Source organism: Nyctereutes procyonoides, unplaced genomic scaffold (assembly GCF_905146905.1).
Source record: "Nyctereutes procyonoides isolate TBG_1078 unplaced genomic scaffold, NYPRO_anot_genome, whole genome shotgun sequence".
NCBI classification, from domain to species: Eukaryota; Metazoa; Chordata; class Mammalia; order Carnivora; family Canidae; genus Nyctereutes; species Nyctereutes procyonoides.
In genome coordinates this window covers 11,693,996-11,708,269 of record NW_026575051.1, presented here as the reverse complement: position 1 = coordinate 11,708,269, position 14,274 = coordinate 11,693,996, and the positions used below count along the sequence as shown (strand labels likewise).

The 14,274-nt window shown below is 46.1% G+C and overlaps 1 protein-coding gene across 3 annotated transcripts in view; it reads right to left on the bottom strand.

Annotated features, from left to right (window-relative positions):
* The window catches only part of CUL9 (cullin 9), a 39,667-nt gene that overhangs the window by 10,112 nt on the left and 15,281 nt on the right, over positions 1-14,274 (bottom strand). For all 3 annotated transcript variants that reach the window (XM_055329806.1, XM_055329807.1, XM_055329808.1), the window contains 14 exons: positions 13,091-13,196; positions 12,716-12,811; positions 12,302-12,477; positions 11,681-11,814; positions 11,161-11,340; positions 10,865-10,974; positions 10,601-10,783; positions 10,297-10,457; positions 9,795-10,023; positions 9,511-9,700; positions 1,443-1,588; positions 1,164-1,293; positions 817-1,016; positions 113-363 (listed from right to left, as the gene is read on the bottom strand). In XM_055329806.1, the coding sequence (XP_055185781.1) occupies positions 113-363; positions 817-1,016; positions 1,164-1,293; positions 1,443-1,588; positions 9,511-9,700; positions 9,795-10,023; positions 10,297-10,457; positions 10,601-10,783; positions 10,865-10,974; positions 11,161-11,340; positions 11,681-11,814; positions 12,302-12,477; positions 12,716-12,811; positions 13,091-13,196 (2,292 nt within the window). The remainder of the gene's footprint in view (positions 1-112; positions 364-816; positions 1,017-1,163; positions 1,294-1,442; positions 1,589-9,510; positions 9,701-9,794; positions 10,024-10,296; positions 10,458-10,600; positions 10,784-10,864; positions 10,975-11,160; positions 11,341-11,680; positions 11,815-12,301; positions 12,478-12,715; positions 12,812-13,090; positions 13,197-14,274) is intronic.

Genomic DNA, 14,274 nt, shown 5'->3' with positions numbered 1-14,274 from the left:
TTGGCATGAAAACTCCTCCCGTGTCACTGCAGGGCCATCTGTCCTGGGGAACCTGTCCCTCCCGCCTGGCTTGGAGCCCTTGCAGCAGGGGGACAGAACAGAGGATGGCTACCTAGGCTTGGAAGTCTTGGTGGTCTGGTTGCCACAGAAGGGGACTTCGGCCTGACCCCGGCAAGGCCCCGTAGGCTCTGGGGTGGCATACATCAGGATCTGGGGCCGGTCGTCGCGCCGTTCCACGTAGCCCTGGCCCAGGAGATGCAGGATGCAAGAGAGGACATCTGTGCTGGTACAGGCCACACCTCCCACCACAGTGCGGCCCAGGCTTCCGGGGGGATTTGGACCCTTCTGCCAGGCCTCCAGCACCTGGATGGGAGAAGAGGCAATAGGCAGGCCACTTTTACCTAGAGGAGCTAGCCTGCCTGGATTCAAGGCTCAGCTCCCCCACCTTCTAGCTGTGTGACTATGGGTAAGTTACTGACTCTCATACCTCACTTTTCTTATCTGTCAATGGGAATACGGTAATAAAACATAATAATAATACCACCACCATTACCTATCCCAGAAGATCGCCGTGAGGATTAAATGACTTAATCATGCAAACTCTTGGAATAGGGCCTGGCACATGGTGAACACTCATGTCTTATCTCTACTTTCTGTCTAACTAAGTGCCCTGTCAGAAAGGGAAAACTCAGAACGAAATGTCACTCTATGAGGTCTCATACTGAGAGAGTTTACCTTCCTTTGTGATGATCCTGGTGCTAAGCCCCAACCCTAAGCCTCTCTCCCTCCCCTAACTTCATGGTCCCCTCTGCCTACCAGACAAACCAGCTGATCAATATGGAGGCCCTTTTCCCCATGGGCTTTGAGAATACGGACAAGAAGACAGCTCAAGAGGTTCCTCTTCTGTTCCAGAGTTCGGCCCTCATCCTTCTCTACATTCAGGTATGTCTGGGGAGGAATCAGCCACAGGGCCTCCCCACGGTGCTGGGGCCCAGGTGTCCGAAGCCGCAGCACACCTGGAACTCACTCCCAGTCAGCACCCAAGGAGGGGGAGGGAAAGGTGAGTGGCGGCAAAGGGGACCCCCTTCATTCCCAACCCTGCACCCACCATGAGGGCCCCACTCTCTAGGAGCATGAGCCCAGCCCAGCCCCCATGGACCTACCCCTGTGTGGAAGGTCCTGACCCTCATGCAGGGTCAAAGGGCCATTCTCAGAGGTGAGGGGCAAAAGTGCCTGGAGCAATAGCTCTGGGGTGAGGTCAGAATTCTTCAGCAGGGTCTCTACAGACACCTCCTGGTGAGGAGGAACAGGGCCAGTTAGGAGTAGATAATAGGGGAAAGGAAAGTAAGAGCGGGGGGTGGGGGGATAGAAGAAGGCACAGAGTTTGGGAGAACAGTGACAGGCAGGGGGCAGAGAAGACAGAGGCTAAAGAGCTGAGGCACCTCTGTCTTATTGAAATACAGCAGCAGCCACATCTGCACAGTGGACACGTGCAGAGTCTGATCCCCAAACCGCAGCTCGGCCCGGCCCAGCCACGTCCACTGCAGCCGCCGATGTGGTCCCATGTCCAGGACTGGATGATTCTGACCTGGGAAAGTGCGAAGGAGGAGAGACAAAGAGCAGGAGAAACAAGGAGTTAGAGGCTGACACCAGGGTGTACCATCAGTCAAGCTTTGTTCCTGCTAATCTCTGGGGTGGGGGGTGGGGGGGTGGGGGGGGTAGTGACTTGTCAGAAGTGACTTGTCAAGCTTCCAGAGCTTAGCCTCCTCTGTGTCGGCCTCCGTGGTGAACCACACGTATCTGGAGCCCACCCTCTGCCTTGCCCTGCACAAGGCAGGCTCCATGAAAGAAACACCAGAAAGGAGAGACTCGGGAGCTGGCAGTTTTTAAAGACCCCCTAGGGATCCCTGGGTGGCGCAGCGGTTTGGCGCCTGCCTTTGGCCCAGGGCGCGATCCTGGAGACCCGGGATCGAATCCCACGTCGGGCTCCCGGTGCATGGAGCCTGCTTCTCCATCTGCCTGTGTCTCTGCCTCTCTCTCCTTCTCTTTCTGTGACTGTCATAAATAAAAAAAAAAAAAAAAAAAAAAAAAAGACCCCCTAGGCTGCATCTCTTCCTCCTCTGTGTCACAGCTCAGGCAAGATGAGCCTGGATGTTCACACATACTAGAAAGCAAGGATGCTGTCAAAGGCAGAGACTATAACAAAAGGAGCCTATCTGAGAGGTGCTCTCTGGCCCAAGACAGGACCGTCTGAACATCAAGAAAATAATACCTGTGCCGGACTGAAACACATGAAATGTTTTAAAGTCCATGAGTTCATAATGACATATTTTTAAAAAAGACCTCATTGGTTATCTTTGGAAGATGCTAGAGAATAAACACATTATTTTGAAAACTGGTTAAAAATAAGGGAGAGGACGAGAGAATCAAGCCTGTCCTGTATAAAAACAGTACTTCAGGTAACCAAAAAGTTGCTAAGAGGAAGTTTCTCTTTATAGAGAAAACATTCCAGCTAATATATGAAGAAGGTATGACAAAACTAGAAAGGCACTAGTTTGTAGGCCCGGATGAAATGACAGAGCTAAGCAATGATAATGAATGACTGCTTAATGAAAAGCTGATGGGAAACTATATATAATGGAAAGATCAGACTTGCAACATCAAAATCCACTGATCATCTTAAAACAGCACAGAGAGAGACAGGTGGATGTAATATGCCTCTTGATGGAAGTACACAATACCACCTATGAAGTGCTCTTGCCCAAGAAATCAGACCCAAGTTGGAATAAATTTCTGTGTCTAAGTATCTGTTTTCAGGAAATGAAAGAGCCAGAGGAACAGGCTAGAGGATACCATGTGGATATGGTCAGCAAAATCTGGCCTGTGGACAACTCTGTGCAGCCAACAACCTAGTTTCCTCCATGGACAATTGCAATGGGGCAAAACGGAAAGCAGAACCTATTAATTAAAGGAGATGAAAGAAACAGCTCAATCAAATGCAGGTGTGGGCTTGGTTGGGCTCCCCATTCAACAAAAAACTAATTTTGAAAACTTGAGAAAATGGGGGGAATACGAACACTTTACTGTTTGATGTTAGGAATTATTATTAAGGGATCCCTAGGTGGTGCAGCGGTTTGGCGCCTGCCTTTGGCCCAGGGCGCGATCCTGGAGACCCGGGATCGAATCCCACATCGGGCTCCTGGTGCGTGGAGCCTGCTTCTCCCTCTGCCTGTGTCTCTGCCTCTCTCTCTCTCTCTGTGACTATCATAAATAAATAAAAATTAAAAGAAAAAAAATAAAAAGGAATTATTATTAATATTTCAAACTTTGGTCACTTTAGTGTCCTTGCTTTTTTTTAAAATTTAATTTATTATTATTTTTTTTTAGTGTCCTTGCTTTTAAAAAGAAAATCCTTATCTTTTAAATTTGAGAGGTAGGGAATGTGGGTGGGGGTACAGGAGAAATGAGATTGGCCATGAATTTACCCACATTGGTACACTGGAGTTAATTTTGCCTACTTTTGTGTACATCAAAAATTTATCATAATAAAAAAAAATTTTTAATGAGGTTGAAAGTAAGCCATTCTCAAATAAAAACTGATAAAAATTTCCACCAATACTAGAGACTTCTAAAGGAGATTGGAAATCTCCTTTAGAAAGGAGATTGAGGGGTGGCCCAGTGGTTTAGCGCTACCTTTGGCTGGGGTCGTGATCCTGGAGACCTGGGATCGAGTTCCAATCAGGCTCCCTACATGGAGCCTGCTTCTCCCTCTACCTGTGTCTTTCTCTCTCTCTCTCTGTGTCTCTATGAATAAATAAATAAATGAAATCTTTAAAAAAGGAAAGAAAAGGGAAGGAAGGAAGGAAGGAAGGAAGGAAGGAAGGAAGGAAGGAAGGGAGGGAGGGAGGGAGGGAGGGAGGGAGGGAGGGAGGGAGGGAGGGAGGGAGGGAGGGAGGGAGATTGAGGAGATCCTGGGTGGCTCAGCGGTTTAGCACCGCCTTCAGCCCAGGGCGTGATCCTGGAGTCCCATGATTCAGGGCTCCCTGAATAGAGCCTGCTTCTCCCTCTGCCTGTGTCTCTGCCTCTCTGCTCTGTGTCTCTCATGAATAAATAAATATATTTTTTTTTTAAAAAGGAGATTGAACTCAGAAAGAAGGATCAAGAGACAACAGGATTAGTGACAGAAGCAACCAGTATGATAGCAAATCTAAATATCAACTGAATAAGACAATAATAATAATGACTCTTTGGGAGGCAGAAAAAAAAGATAATCCTAAAATATCAAACAACACTAATTAAGATGGGAGTGAGAGCTGGAGTTAAGATTTTCTTTTTTTCTTTTTCTTTTTATTTTTTTTTAAGATTTTATTTATTTATTCATGAGAGACAGAGAGAGAAGCAGAAACACAGGCAGAGGGAGAAGCAGGCTCCATGCAGGGAGCCTGAAGCGGGACTCGATTCTGTGTCTCCAGGATCAGGCCCTGGGCTGAAGGTGGCGCTGAGCCGCTGGGGCTGCCGCCTTCTTCTTCTTCTTTTTTTTTTTTTTTTTTAAGATTTTATTCATTTACTCGTGAGAGAAACAGAGAGAGAGGCAAAGACATAGGCAGAGGGAGAAGCAGGCTCCCTGCAGGGAACCCAGTGTGTGACTCGATCCAGGATCCCAGGATCATGCTCTGAGCCAAAGGCAGATGCCCAGCCCCTAAGCCACCCAGGCATCCTAGTTAAGATTTTCTATGGTCCTTTTATTGTTCAGGAAGGTGGGAAAGTGATATTAACAAATCAAACATACAGGTTAAAAACATAAGGGTAACCAACTACAGAATGTGTGGCTTCCAAAACTGGTAGAGACAAAAAAAGGAATTAAAAAAAATCAACCCAGGGGCACCTGGGTGGCTCAGTGGTTGAGTGACTGCCTTTGGCTCAGGTCATGATCCAGGGGCCCTGGGATCAAATCCCGTATCAGGATCCCTGCAGGGAGCCTGCTTCTCCCTCTGCCTGTGTCTGCCTCTCTCTCTCTCTGTCTCTAATGAATAAATAAATAAATTCTCAAAAAAAAAAAATCCAAAAGAAGAGGGAAGAAATGCACAAAAACCCAAGGTAGAAACATATCTATAAAGGTGTTCTATTTATTATTTTTTAACTGTACATGTTTTATATATTCTTTTTTAATATATATTCTTTTGTATATATGAAATAACTAAAATTTAAAATTATAGGTAAACTAAAAGGTAAGAGCGTAGCAATAACAACCAAATATAACATTACTCGTAATAATAATTATAAAGAGGCTAAAATCGACAACTCAAAAGGAGAAATTATTAAGTTGAATAAAAAACACATTCTAAGTATTTACAAGACACATGCCTAAAATAAGAGCATGGTGAAGTTAAAAAGTAAATGATATGGAGGGAAATTCTGATGAGACCAGAATATAGGCATGGTTTCGAAGTATCTCCCCAACAGATTGCTTATTAACAGTGCAAGGGAGAAAATAGTGGGAAATCAAACTCTTGATCAGGTTGTCAAAATTCACATCACAAGAGAGGAGCAGATGGAAATTGTGTGCTTCTAAATGAAACACACAGAGGACATAATGTTACTTACTTTGGATTCTGACCCAGAATGCATAACCTGACAAATTTTAAATGAAGAACGTTTAGAAAATTTTAAATGATTATATTCTCCAAAGGTGTCAATGTTGTAAAAGACAAAGAAAGGCTGAGGAATTGTTCCACATTAAGGAGACTAGAGACATAACAACTAAATATAATACATGATTCTAGACTGGATGCTGTCCTAGACTAAAAAATAACAGACATTATGGAATCACTTGACAAAACTGGAATGTGACAAATAGATTAAAGTTATTACACCGGAGTGCCTGGGTGGCTCAGTCAGTACAGTGTCTGCCTTTGGCTCAGGTCATGATCTCAGGGTCCTAGGATGATCCCCACGATCGATCGGGCTCCCTGCTCAGCAGGGAGTCTGCTTCTCCCTCTGTCCCTCCCCTGTTTGTGCTTTCCCTCTCTCAAATAAACATCTTTCAAAATAAATAAAGTTATACCAAAGTTAAATTTTTTTTAAAGATTTTATTTATTTATTTATTCATGAAAGACACAGAGAGAGAGAGGCGAGACACAGGCAGAGGGAGAAGCAGGCTCCATGCAGGGAGCCCAATGTGGGACTCAATCCCCGGTCTCCAGGATCACGCCCTGGGCCAAAGGCAGGCACTAAATCGCTGAGCCACCCAGGGATTCCCCAAAGTTAAATTTTTGAAACTGATAAATGAACTATTATTATGTACAAGAACACTATGATTCTTCAAAAATATATATTCAAATATTTAGAGGCAACGGGCTAGCATATATGCAATTTACTCACACTGGTTCAGGAAAAAAATGTAGGTGTGTGTGTATCCATACATAACATATATATACATTTTATTAATGTATATATACACAAAGAGCAAATGATAAAAGCAAATGGGGCAAAGTGTTAACAAATGGTAAACTTGGATAAAAAGTATATGAGTGTTCTCGGGGTATCTGGGTGGCTCAGTCAGTTAAGTATCTGCCTTCACTCAGATTGCTCAGGGTATGATCTCAGGCTCCCTGTTTAGCGGGGAGTTTGCTTCTCCCTCTCCCTCTGCCTCCCTCTGCCCCTCTAGCTCGTGCTCTCTCTCAAATAAATAATATATATTTTTAAAGAGTACGTAAGTGTTCTTTGTATTATTCTTATAATTATTCTGTAAATTTGAAATTTCCAAATTAAAAAAATTTTAAATAAAAGGATAACTGAATTGTCCACCTAAAATGGTTAAAATGGAGGGGCACCTGGTTGATTCAGTTAGTGGAGCACATGACTCTTGATCTCAAGGTTGTAAAGTTCAAGCCTCACATTGGGTGTAGAGATTACTTAAAAATACAATCTTAAAAAATGGTTAAAATGGCAAATTTTGTTATTCATATTTTACCACAAAAGAAATCTAAAAGAATTATCAGTTTCCCCCAACAAAAAGGATAGAGATACTCTAGAAAAACACTAACCAAAGAAAACAGGTATAATATAACACCAGAAAAAAAAAAAAAAAAGACTTTGAGGGACACCTGGGTGGCATGGCTGAGCAGTTAAACGTCTACCTTTGGCTCAGGGTGTGATCCCGGAATTCCAGGATGAGTCCTACATGGGGCTCCCTGCATGGAGCCTGCTTCTCCCTCTGCCTGTGTCTCTGCCTCTCTCTCTGTGTCTCTCATGAATAAATAAATAAAATCTTTGGGAAAAAAAAAAAAAAAAAAACAGACTTTGAGAGAATAAGCTTTACTAGAAAGAAAGAAGATCATTTCATAATAATAAAGTTTAAATTAACTGTGAAGATTTTAAACCTGCATAGTCCATTATGGTAGCCATATGTGGCTATTTAAACCGGTTAAAGTAAATAAAATTAAATACTCAATTCCTCAATTGAACTAGTCACATTTCAGTAGCCACAAATGGCCATCATGCCGAAGAATACAGAAAATAACTCTTCCATCACTGTAGAAAGTTCTACTGGACAACACTATTAAATGATTTAAAAAAAATTTTTTTAAGTAACTTTTTTTTTTTTTAAGATTTTACTTATTTATTCATGAGAGACACACAGAGAGAGAGAGAGAGAGACAGAGACACAAGCAGAGGGAAAAGCAGGCTCCATGCGGGGAGCCTGACGTGGGACTCAATCCCGGGACTCCAGGATCACACCCTGAGCTGAAGGCAGTGTTAAACCGCTGAGCCACCCGGGCTGCCCCTGATTTTAAATTTTTATCTAAACTTTATTTTATTTTTTAAAAAGATTTTACTTATTTACTAGAGAGAGAGAGAGCACACAAGGTGAGGTGGGGGGAGCAGAGGGAGAAGGACAAGCAAATTCTCTACTGAGCACGGAGCCCAACACAGGGCTGGATCTCATGACCCCAAGATCATGACCTGAGCCAAAAACCAAGAGTCAGATACGTAACTGAGTCACCCAGATGCCCCTATCTAAACATTTTATTTTTTAGAGAGAGAGAGAGATAACGTGTGAGGAGGGAGGAGCAGAGGGGGAGAGAGAATCTTAAGAAGGCTCAACACCCAGCATGGAGCCCAATGAGGGGCTCAGTCTCACGACCCTGAGATCATGACCTGAGCCAAAATCAAGAGTCAGACATTTAACTGACTGAGCCATCCAGGTGTCCCTAAACTTTCATCTAATATCATAGTCAAAAATATATAAAGCAAAGATGACCTGATGAAAAGTTTAAAAATTCACTATTACAATGACAAATCTTAATATACCTCTCTCAGTAATAGATCAAGCAGACAAAAATGCATACGGTTACAGCAGATTTGAACAGTACAATTAACAAAGTCAATTTAGTGGAATGTGCAGAAGCCCGTAACCAGCAGCTGAAGAATACAACATTTTTAATCACATATGGAACCCTTACAAAATCTGACCAGCTAGTAGGCCATAAAGGAGGTCTCAAGACATTGCAAAGATTCAGAATCACAGAAACCACATTCTTTAGCCACAATGAACCAAAGGGATTGAAATCTAAAACAAAAAGATAACTAAACGAAGAAAAACTGGTTTGGGAATTTTAAATATACTCCTAAAAAACTAACAGATCAAAGTAGAAATAATAATGGAAACTGGAAAATTCTTTTTTTTTTTTTGAAAATTCTTAGAACTAAAAACATACTAAATGCTCACACATTGCATAATAAAAACTTAGGCAACATCCCAAATGTCCATCAACAGCAGAAAGGGTAAATATATTAATACAATGGAAAGGAATCAGCAATACAAGGAACAAAATAATGATAAAACTGACAACCTGGATAGTCCTCACAGACATTACACCCACTGAAAGAAATCTGACATAGAATATATAACCAATTATCCCATTTATATGATGTTCAAATACAGGCAAGAATTTATGGTGATAAAAGGAAGAATAATGGTTTCTCTTGGAAGAGTTTACTAACTAGAAAGCGACATGAAGGAGGAAGTCTTCTGGGGTGCTGGAAATGCTCTAGATGGTGGTTATGGGAGTCTGTGTGTATATAAAATTCATTAAGTCATAATTAAGACTGTGTACTTTACCGAAAACTAAGTATAACACACAAAAAACCAATCTTAAGAAAAATCCCACAAAACTCAAACCAAATGCAGCTAAAGCAATGTTGAGAGGAAAAAGAATAGCCTCAAATATTGACTAGGAAAGAAGTCTGAAAAGAGTAAAAATTAGGTAAGCATAGAACTCAAAGTTACAAAAAGAAAAACAGAACAAATTCATACAAAAGTGAAGGTAATGATGAAAGAAATTAAAAAAGATCTAACCCACTTCTTCCCCCTTCCCTAGGACACTACTGTCCCTAGAGACTATTTTCTTTATGTCTATGCATTCCTGTCCACAGGTCCTCTTCCTCTTTTCTCCTGCCACCCCAAATCTCACCCCAATCTCCAATTGCCTGTCCCTATCTCCTCACTCTGGCTGTAGAAATTGGAGAAGCGGTCAAGGGCATCACAGAATTCAGTGGGAAGGCACTTTCTGGGATGGTACAGGTAGCAGAGTGGGGAGACCGGCCAGCAGCGTGGTGACAGGACCAGTATGGAAACTGTTGGACTTGAATCTTCGATAAATAGTTCTTTCTCAGCCTCTTCTTCCTCTGCTTCCTCCTGAGAGACAGAAGGATTTCAAGGGCTCTTGGGCTCCCTTCTTTAGTCTAGTCTTTTACTCTCCTATTCTCCCACTCATTTCCCTTGCTCTTACCTCTTCTTCTTCCAGGCCCTGTTCCTCCTCATTCTCCTGCTCCAAGAGCAGCTTGTCAAGCCGCTGGAGCTGAAAGAGGTGGAACTGGTGCTGCAGCTCCTCAGAGGTGCTCAGGCTCCGCAGCATCTGCTGGGGGAGGCGGTTGGGGAAGCAGAGGCCAATCTGCTCCAGCACAGCCCCCTCCAGCCAGCTCGAGCCCAAGCTCAGGAGACGATCTGCCATGTAGTGCCTGCAGCACACACAGAGCAGGCAAGCCTCAGTGTGGATGCTGGGCCCAGGCCTGCCTCCCCCTCCAGAACATAGGTTCCTCTGTTGCAGCAGGCCTGAGTCACAGGCCCTGTCTCCCCTCTTTTTCCCTACTCTCTTTCCACCAGCCATGGCCATCTCCGTATCTTAATCTTTCCTCTTCACTGCCTCCACCCCATCTTCCCTCCAAGATTCAAATCTTCACCCTCTCCAGATTCTAGGCCTCCCCTTCCCTACCTCTCAGACCTGTACTCACTGATAGAAGTGTTCAAAAGTAGTGGCCAACTCTAGGCCAGAAAGGACCATGATGGGCTCCAGGTGCTGCTGAAGCCGCCCCAGCATCTCCACTCCAGTGGCTCCACCAACCAAGCCACCCTGGATCTGCTGGTCGATATGCCTGGCAAACTGCTCACTTATCTGGGGGGCAACAGAAAGGGGACTGGCCAAGCATGAAGAGGGAGTGGAGCAGTGGAAAGTGGGGAGTGAGAAGAGGTGAAAGGCAGAGAAAGAGGAGAGCTCGCTTCAGGTAACTGGCTGTCTAGGAGGCTGGTGGTACTCACATGGGCAGCGGTGAGGAAGGACTGCTGTAGCAAGGCACCGGAGAAGCCACTGCGCAGAGCCAGTGTGAAGGCTGCCCGAGGCCCAAAGAGCTCTGAACCTGCTCTCTGCAAGTGCTCATAGAGCTTACAGTAACGAGGCACAAAGTCAGGGGCCCTCCAGGCTGATGCCAGGAACCTGCTGACCTGAGGAAGGAGGAGAAGTAACAATAGCTGCAGTAGCCTAGCAGCCCCGTTCCGCCTCAGACTACAGCTTCCTTGACTCACCTGCTCCTGCACCACACTCAGCCAGCACTGGGTTATGTTCCTCAGGCTGCTGCTTGGAAGAGCTGGTGAGGGCCCGGGGCTCCGATCCCGGACCTTACTGTTCTTACCGACTGCGGAAACAGAGGGCAAGGGAAGCGGCTTTGTCTCAGCCCCTGAGTGAACCTAAGGGTCTTGGGTACCGACCTCTGGAAAGGCCCAGAGCAGAGCAGTCGGAAAGAGTAAGATCGAAGATGGGGAGGAGCCAGGTACCACCACTGCCCAGGTTCTTAGCTGAACAGGCCATTGCTGGGACTTACTCGGCCGACTGGATGGCTCAGGAGAAGGCACGGGTGGAGGTTCTACATGCACCAGCAAATGACAAAGGCGACGAACTCGAGAGGCAAATGATGCTGCTCGATTCACGGGGTTCTGAGAGCTCTCCCTTTGCTCCAAGTACTGATCCAGTAGCCATCCCAGGGAGCTCACCCCCTCTGGATCTAAAAGAAGATAGGTCAGAAACAGGTGATGGGAAATAGGGAGACAGGCAGCCCAGGAAGAGGAGAGAGAAGGCCCAATTACACAGAAAGGCCTGGGAGGCAGACAGGCTGAGGCTCACTTTACCTGGAGTCTGGGGGTGTGCTAACAGGGTGGGGGTGGGGTGGAGGAGAAGATTCAAATACTAGAGGCTCAAGGAGCAGTCCCTAGGGCAGGAAGGAGAGAAACACTGAGGCGATAGGCCTTTGGGGATAAATACAGGGACCAAGAGAATCAACTCAGGTGATCCCTGGGAATAATTATAAGGGGCTAGTTAGTGGGGCCCAGGGTCGGGATGGTTACCGGGGGAAGTGATGTTCTGCACCAGGGGGCTGACCAGGGCCTCCCAGCAGGTCTTGCCCAGTGCTTGGGCAGCCTCGTCATCAGGGAGGAAGCGATCAGCAAAATTCTGCTCATGGCGCAGAACCCTGTTGAGTCTGGGAAGAAGGAGTAAGTGGTCAAGACTTTAAGGCACAGGTCTCTCTGAGGCCTCCACTCAAGTGTAATCAGCTCCCACTCTCACTATAGTTGGCTCCCTAACCAGCTTGCTGACATAAGCACACATGTCACCTCTGTGACACTCCCCTTATGTCCTGACTGCCGCTTTACCTTTCAGACTCCTGCAGAAGTCTCCCACCACCTACATTTTTAAAAATTTTATTTATTTGAGAGAGAGAGAGAGAGAGAGTGGAGAGAGGGAGAAAGAACCTGAAGCAGATGCCGCACAGAACACAGAGCCCAACGTGGGGCTTGATCACCTAATGGTGAGACCATGACCTGAGCCAAAACCAAGAGTCAGATGCTCAACCAATTGAGTCATCCAGGCGCCCCTCCCAACTGCCTACTTCTTAACAGTGTCCTCCTACTATATTAACCTCTCCTCCCTCCTGTCAACCTGGCCAGCCCACTGCCTGCTCCACCCACCGGGGACAGAGCTGGAGGAGGCGCTTGCGGTCCTCTGCTATGTCCCGGCTCCAGGCTTGTGCCCGAATGGTATAGAAGAGACATGTACGGCGACACAGCTGCTCCCGGAATAGTGGCCAGAAAGTGGGCTTGGGGCCCAGGACCTCCACACCTCGAACCCGGGTGTCGATGCCGCCCTGTAACATGCACAGACTTGTCTATTACTTTAGCCACCCAGCCAACAAGCACTGCAAAAAAAAAAAAGCCAGGCCTCATGCCCTGAGTTCCCTGGAGACACTCAAACTCAACAGGCTCCTAGGCCATCCCCAAGAAGATGTGTGGCCTGAGCCTGGCACGCAAATGCTGGGGAATGCAATCACTATGAAGACCCTATGCTACCCCATGATCCCCAGCCCGGCCTCTCCCCAACCCCACCTGCTGGCAGCGCTTTATGCGGATCTGGATGATGGGCCAGAAACGGTTCAGGTTCTCCAGGAGGATCACCCGGCTGGCGGAGGGCATCACATTGACCTGATGGGGTAGGGGAGGAGAAAGAACTATCACATCCAGAAGTGGGGCTGGAGGAACTACTGACAGCAACCAAATCCTGTGACAGTGTGTGCTCTTTACTTCTGTCCTAAACCCACGGAACCACGTAAATTTGCATGCTGAGCTCTGCTCTCACTGCTTAGGAGGCAAAGCCTGCCCGGGGAAAGGAACGTGGGAATCTCCCAGGGACTGGATCCTTCCCAGGAGGTCCTGGGATGGAAAGATGGGGAGTAAGGTCAAGAGGGGCACCAGGGTCCCCACCGTGTTGAGCTCAGTGCTGATGCAGCTGGCACTGTCACCTCCGAACACCACCACCCTTGCCGGCATGTAACTTGAGTCCTCACTGGCCACGAGCAAAGTCAGCTGCCTGGGAGAGGAAAAACAATCATTTAGACCTGGGGCCTTGGTCTTTGTTCAAAATGACTTCAACCCGGGCAGCCCCGGTGGTGCAGCGGTTTAGTGCTGCCTGCAGCCCAGGGTGTGATCCTGGGGACCCAGGATCGAGTCCCACCTCAGGCTCCCTGCATGGAACCTGCTTCTCCCTCTGCCTGTCTCTCCCTCTCTCTATCGCTCATGAATAGATAAAGAAAAAAATTAAAAAAAAAAAATGACTTCAACCCACTACTTCCTCCTCAGACCCCCATCCCGCTGCCTCCTTAAGTGTTAGTCTTCCCCAGAGCCTCTGCTCTATCTTCCGCCAAAGTGACTTTATTTAAAATCATAGTTTCGGGATGCCTGGATGGCTCAGTGGTTGAGTGTCTGCCTTCAGGAACAGTGTAATCCTGGGGTCCTGAGATCGAGTCCCACATCAGGCTCCCCACAGAGAGCCTGCTTCTATCTCTGCTTCTTTCTGTGTCTCTCATGAATAAATAAAATCTTTTAAAAAAGAAAAAAAAAACCATAGTTTCAACCAAAAACCAATTCCCTAATGACTCCAAATTCACATCTCTACCCTAGATGGCTCCTCTCAGCTTTCATGCTGTGTACCCAGCAGATGTTTCCATATCACACCCCATAGGCACCTCAAAGTCAACATGCCCAAATGGAACCATTATCTATCCACAGAGGTCTGCTCTTCTTCCTACAGTCCTCTAGGGAAGAAAACTGCCATCTCACTAGAGTACTCACATTAAACTATGTGACTTCTCTGGCTCATGGCTTCCCTCATGTCAGTGGCGCATCCTGTAGACTTGAGATCTGTCTGCTACTCCTTCCTTATTTCCATTCCCTCTGCCTAACTGAAAACATTTTTTTTTAAAGATTTATTTAGTTATTCATGAGAGAGACACACACAGAGAGAATCCCGAATCCCGGAATCACAACCTGGGCCAAAGGCAGGCGCCCAACCACTGAGCCACCCAGGCATCCTGAAAACATTCATTTCTCAACGAGACCACCACATAAACCTTCCAACTCTGGCCTTCAACCCAAACTCTCATAATCAC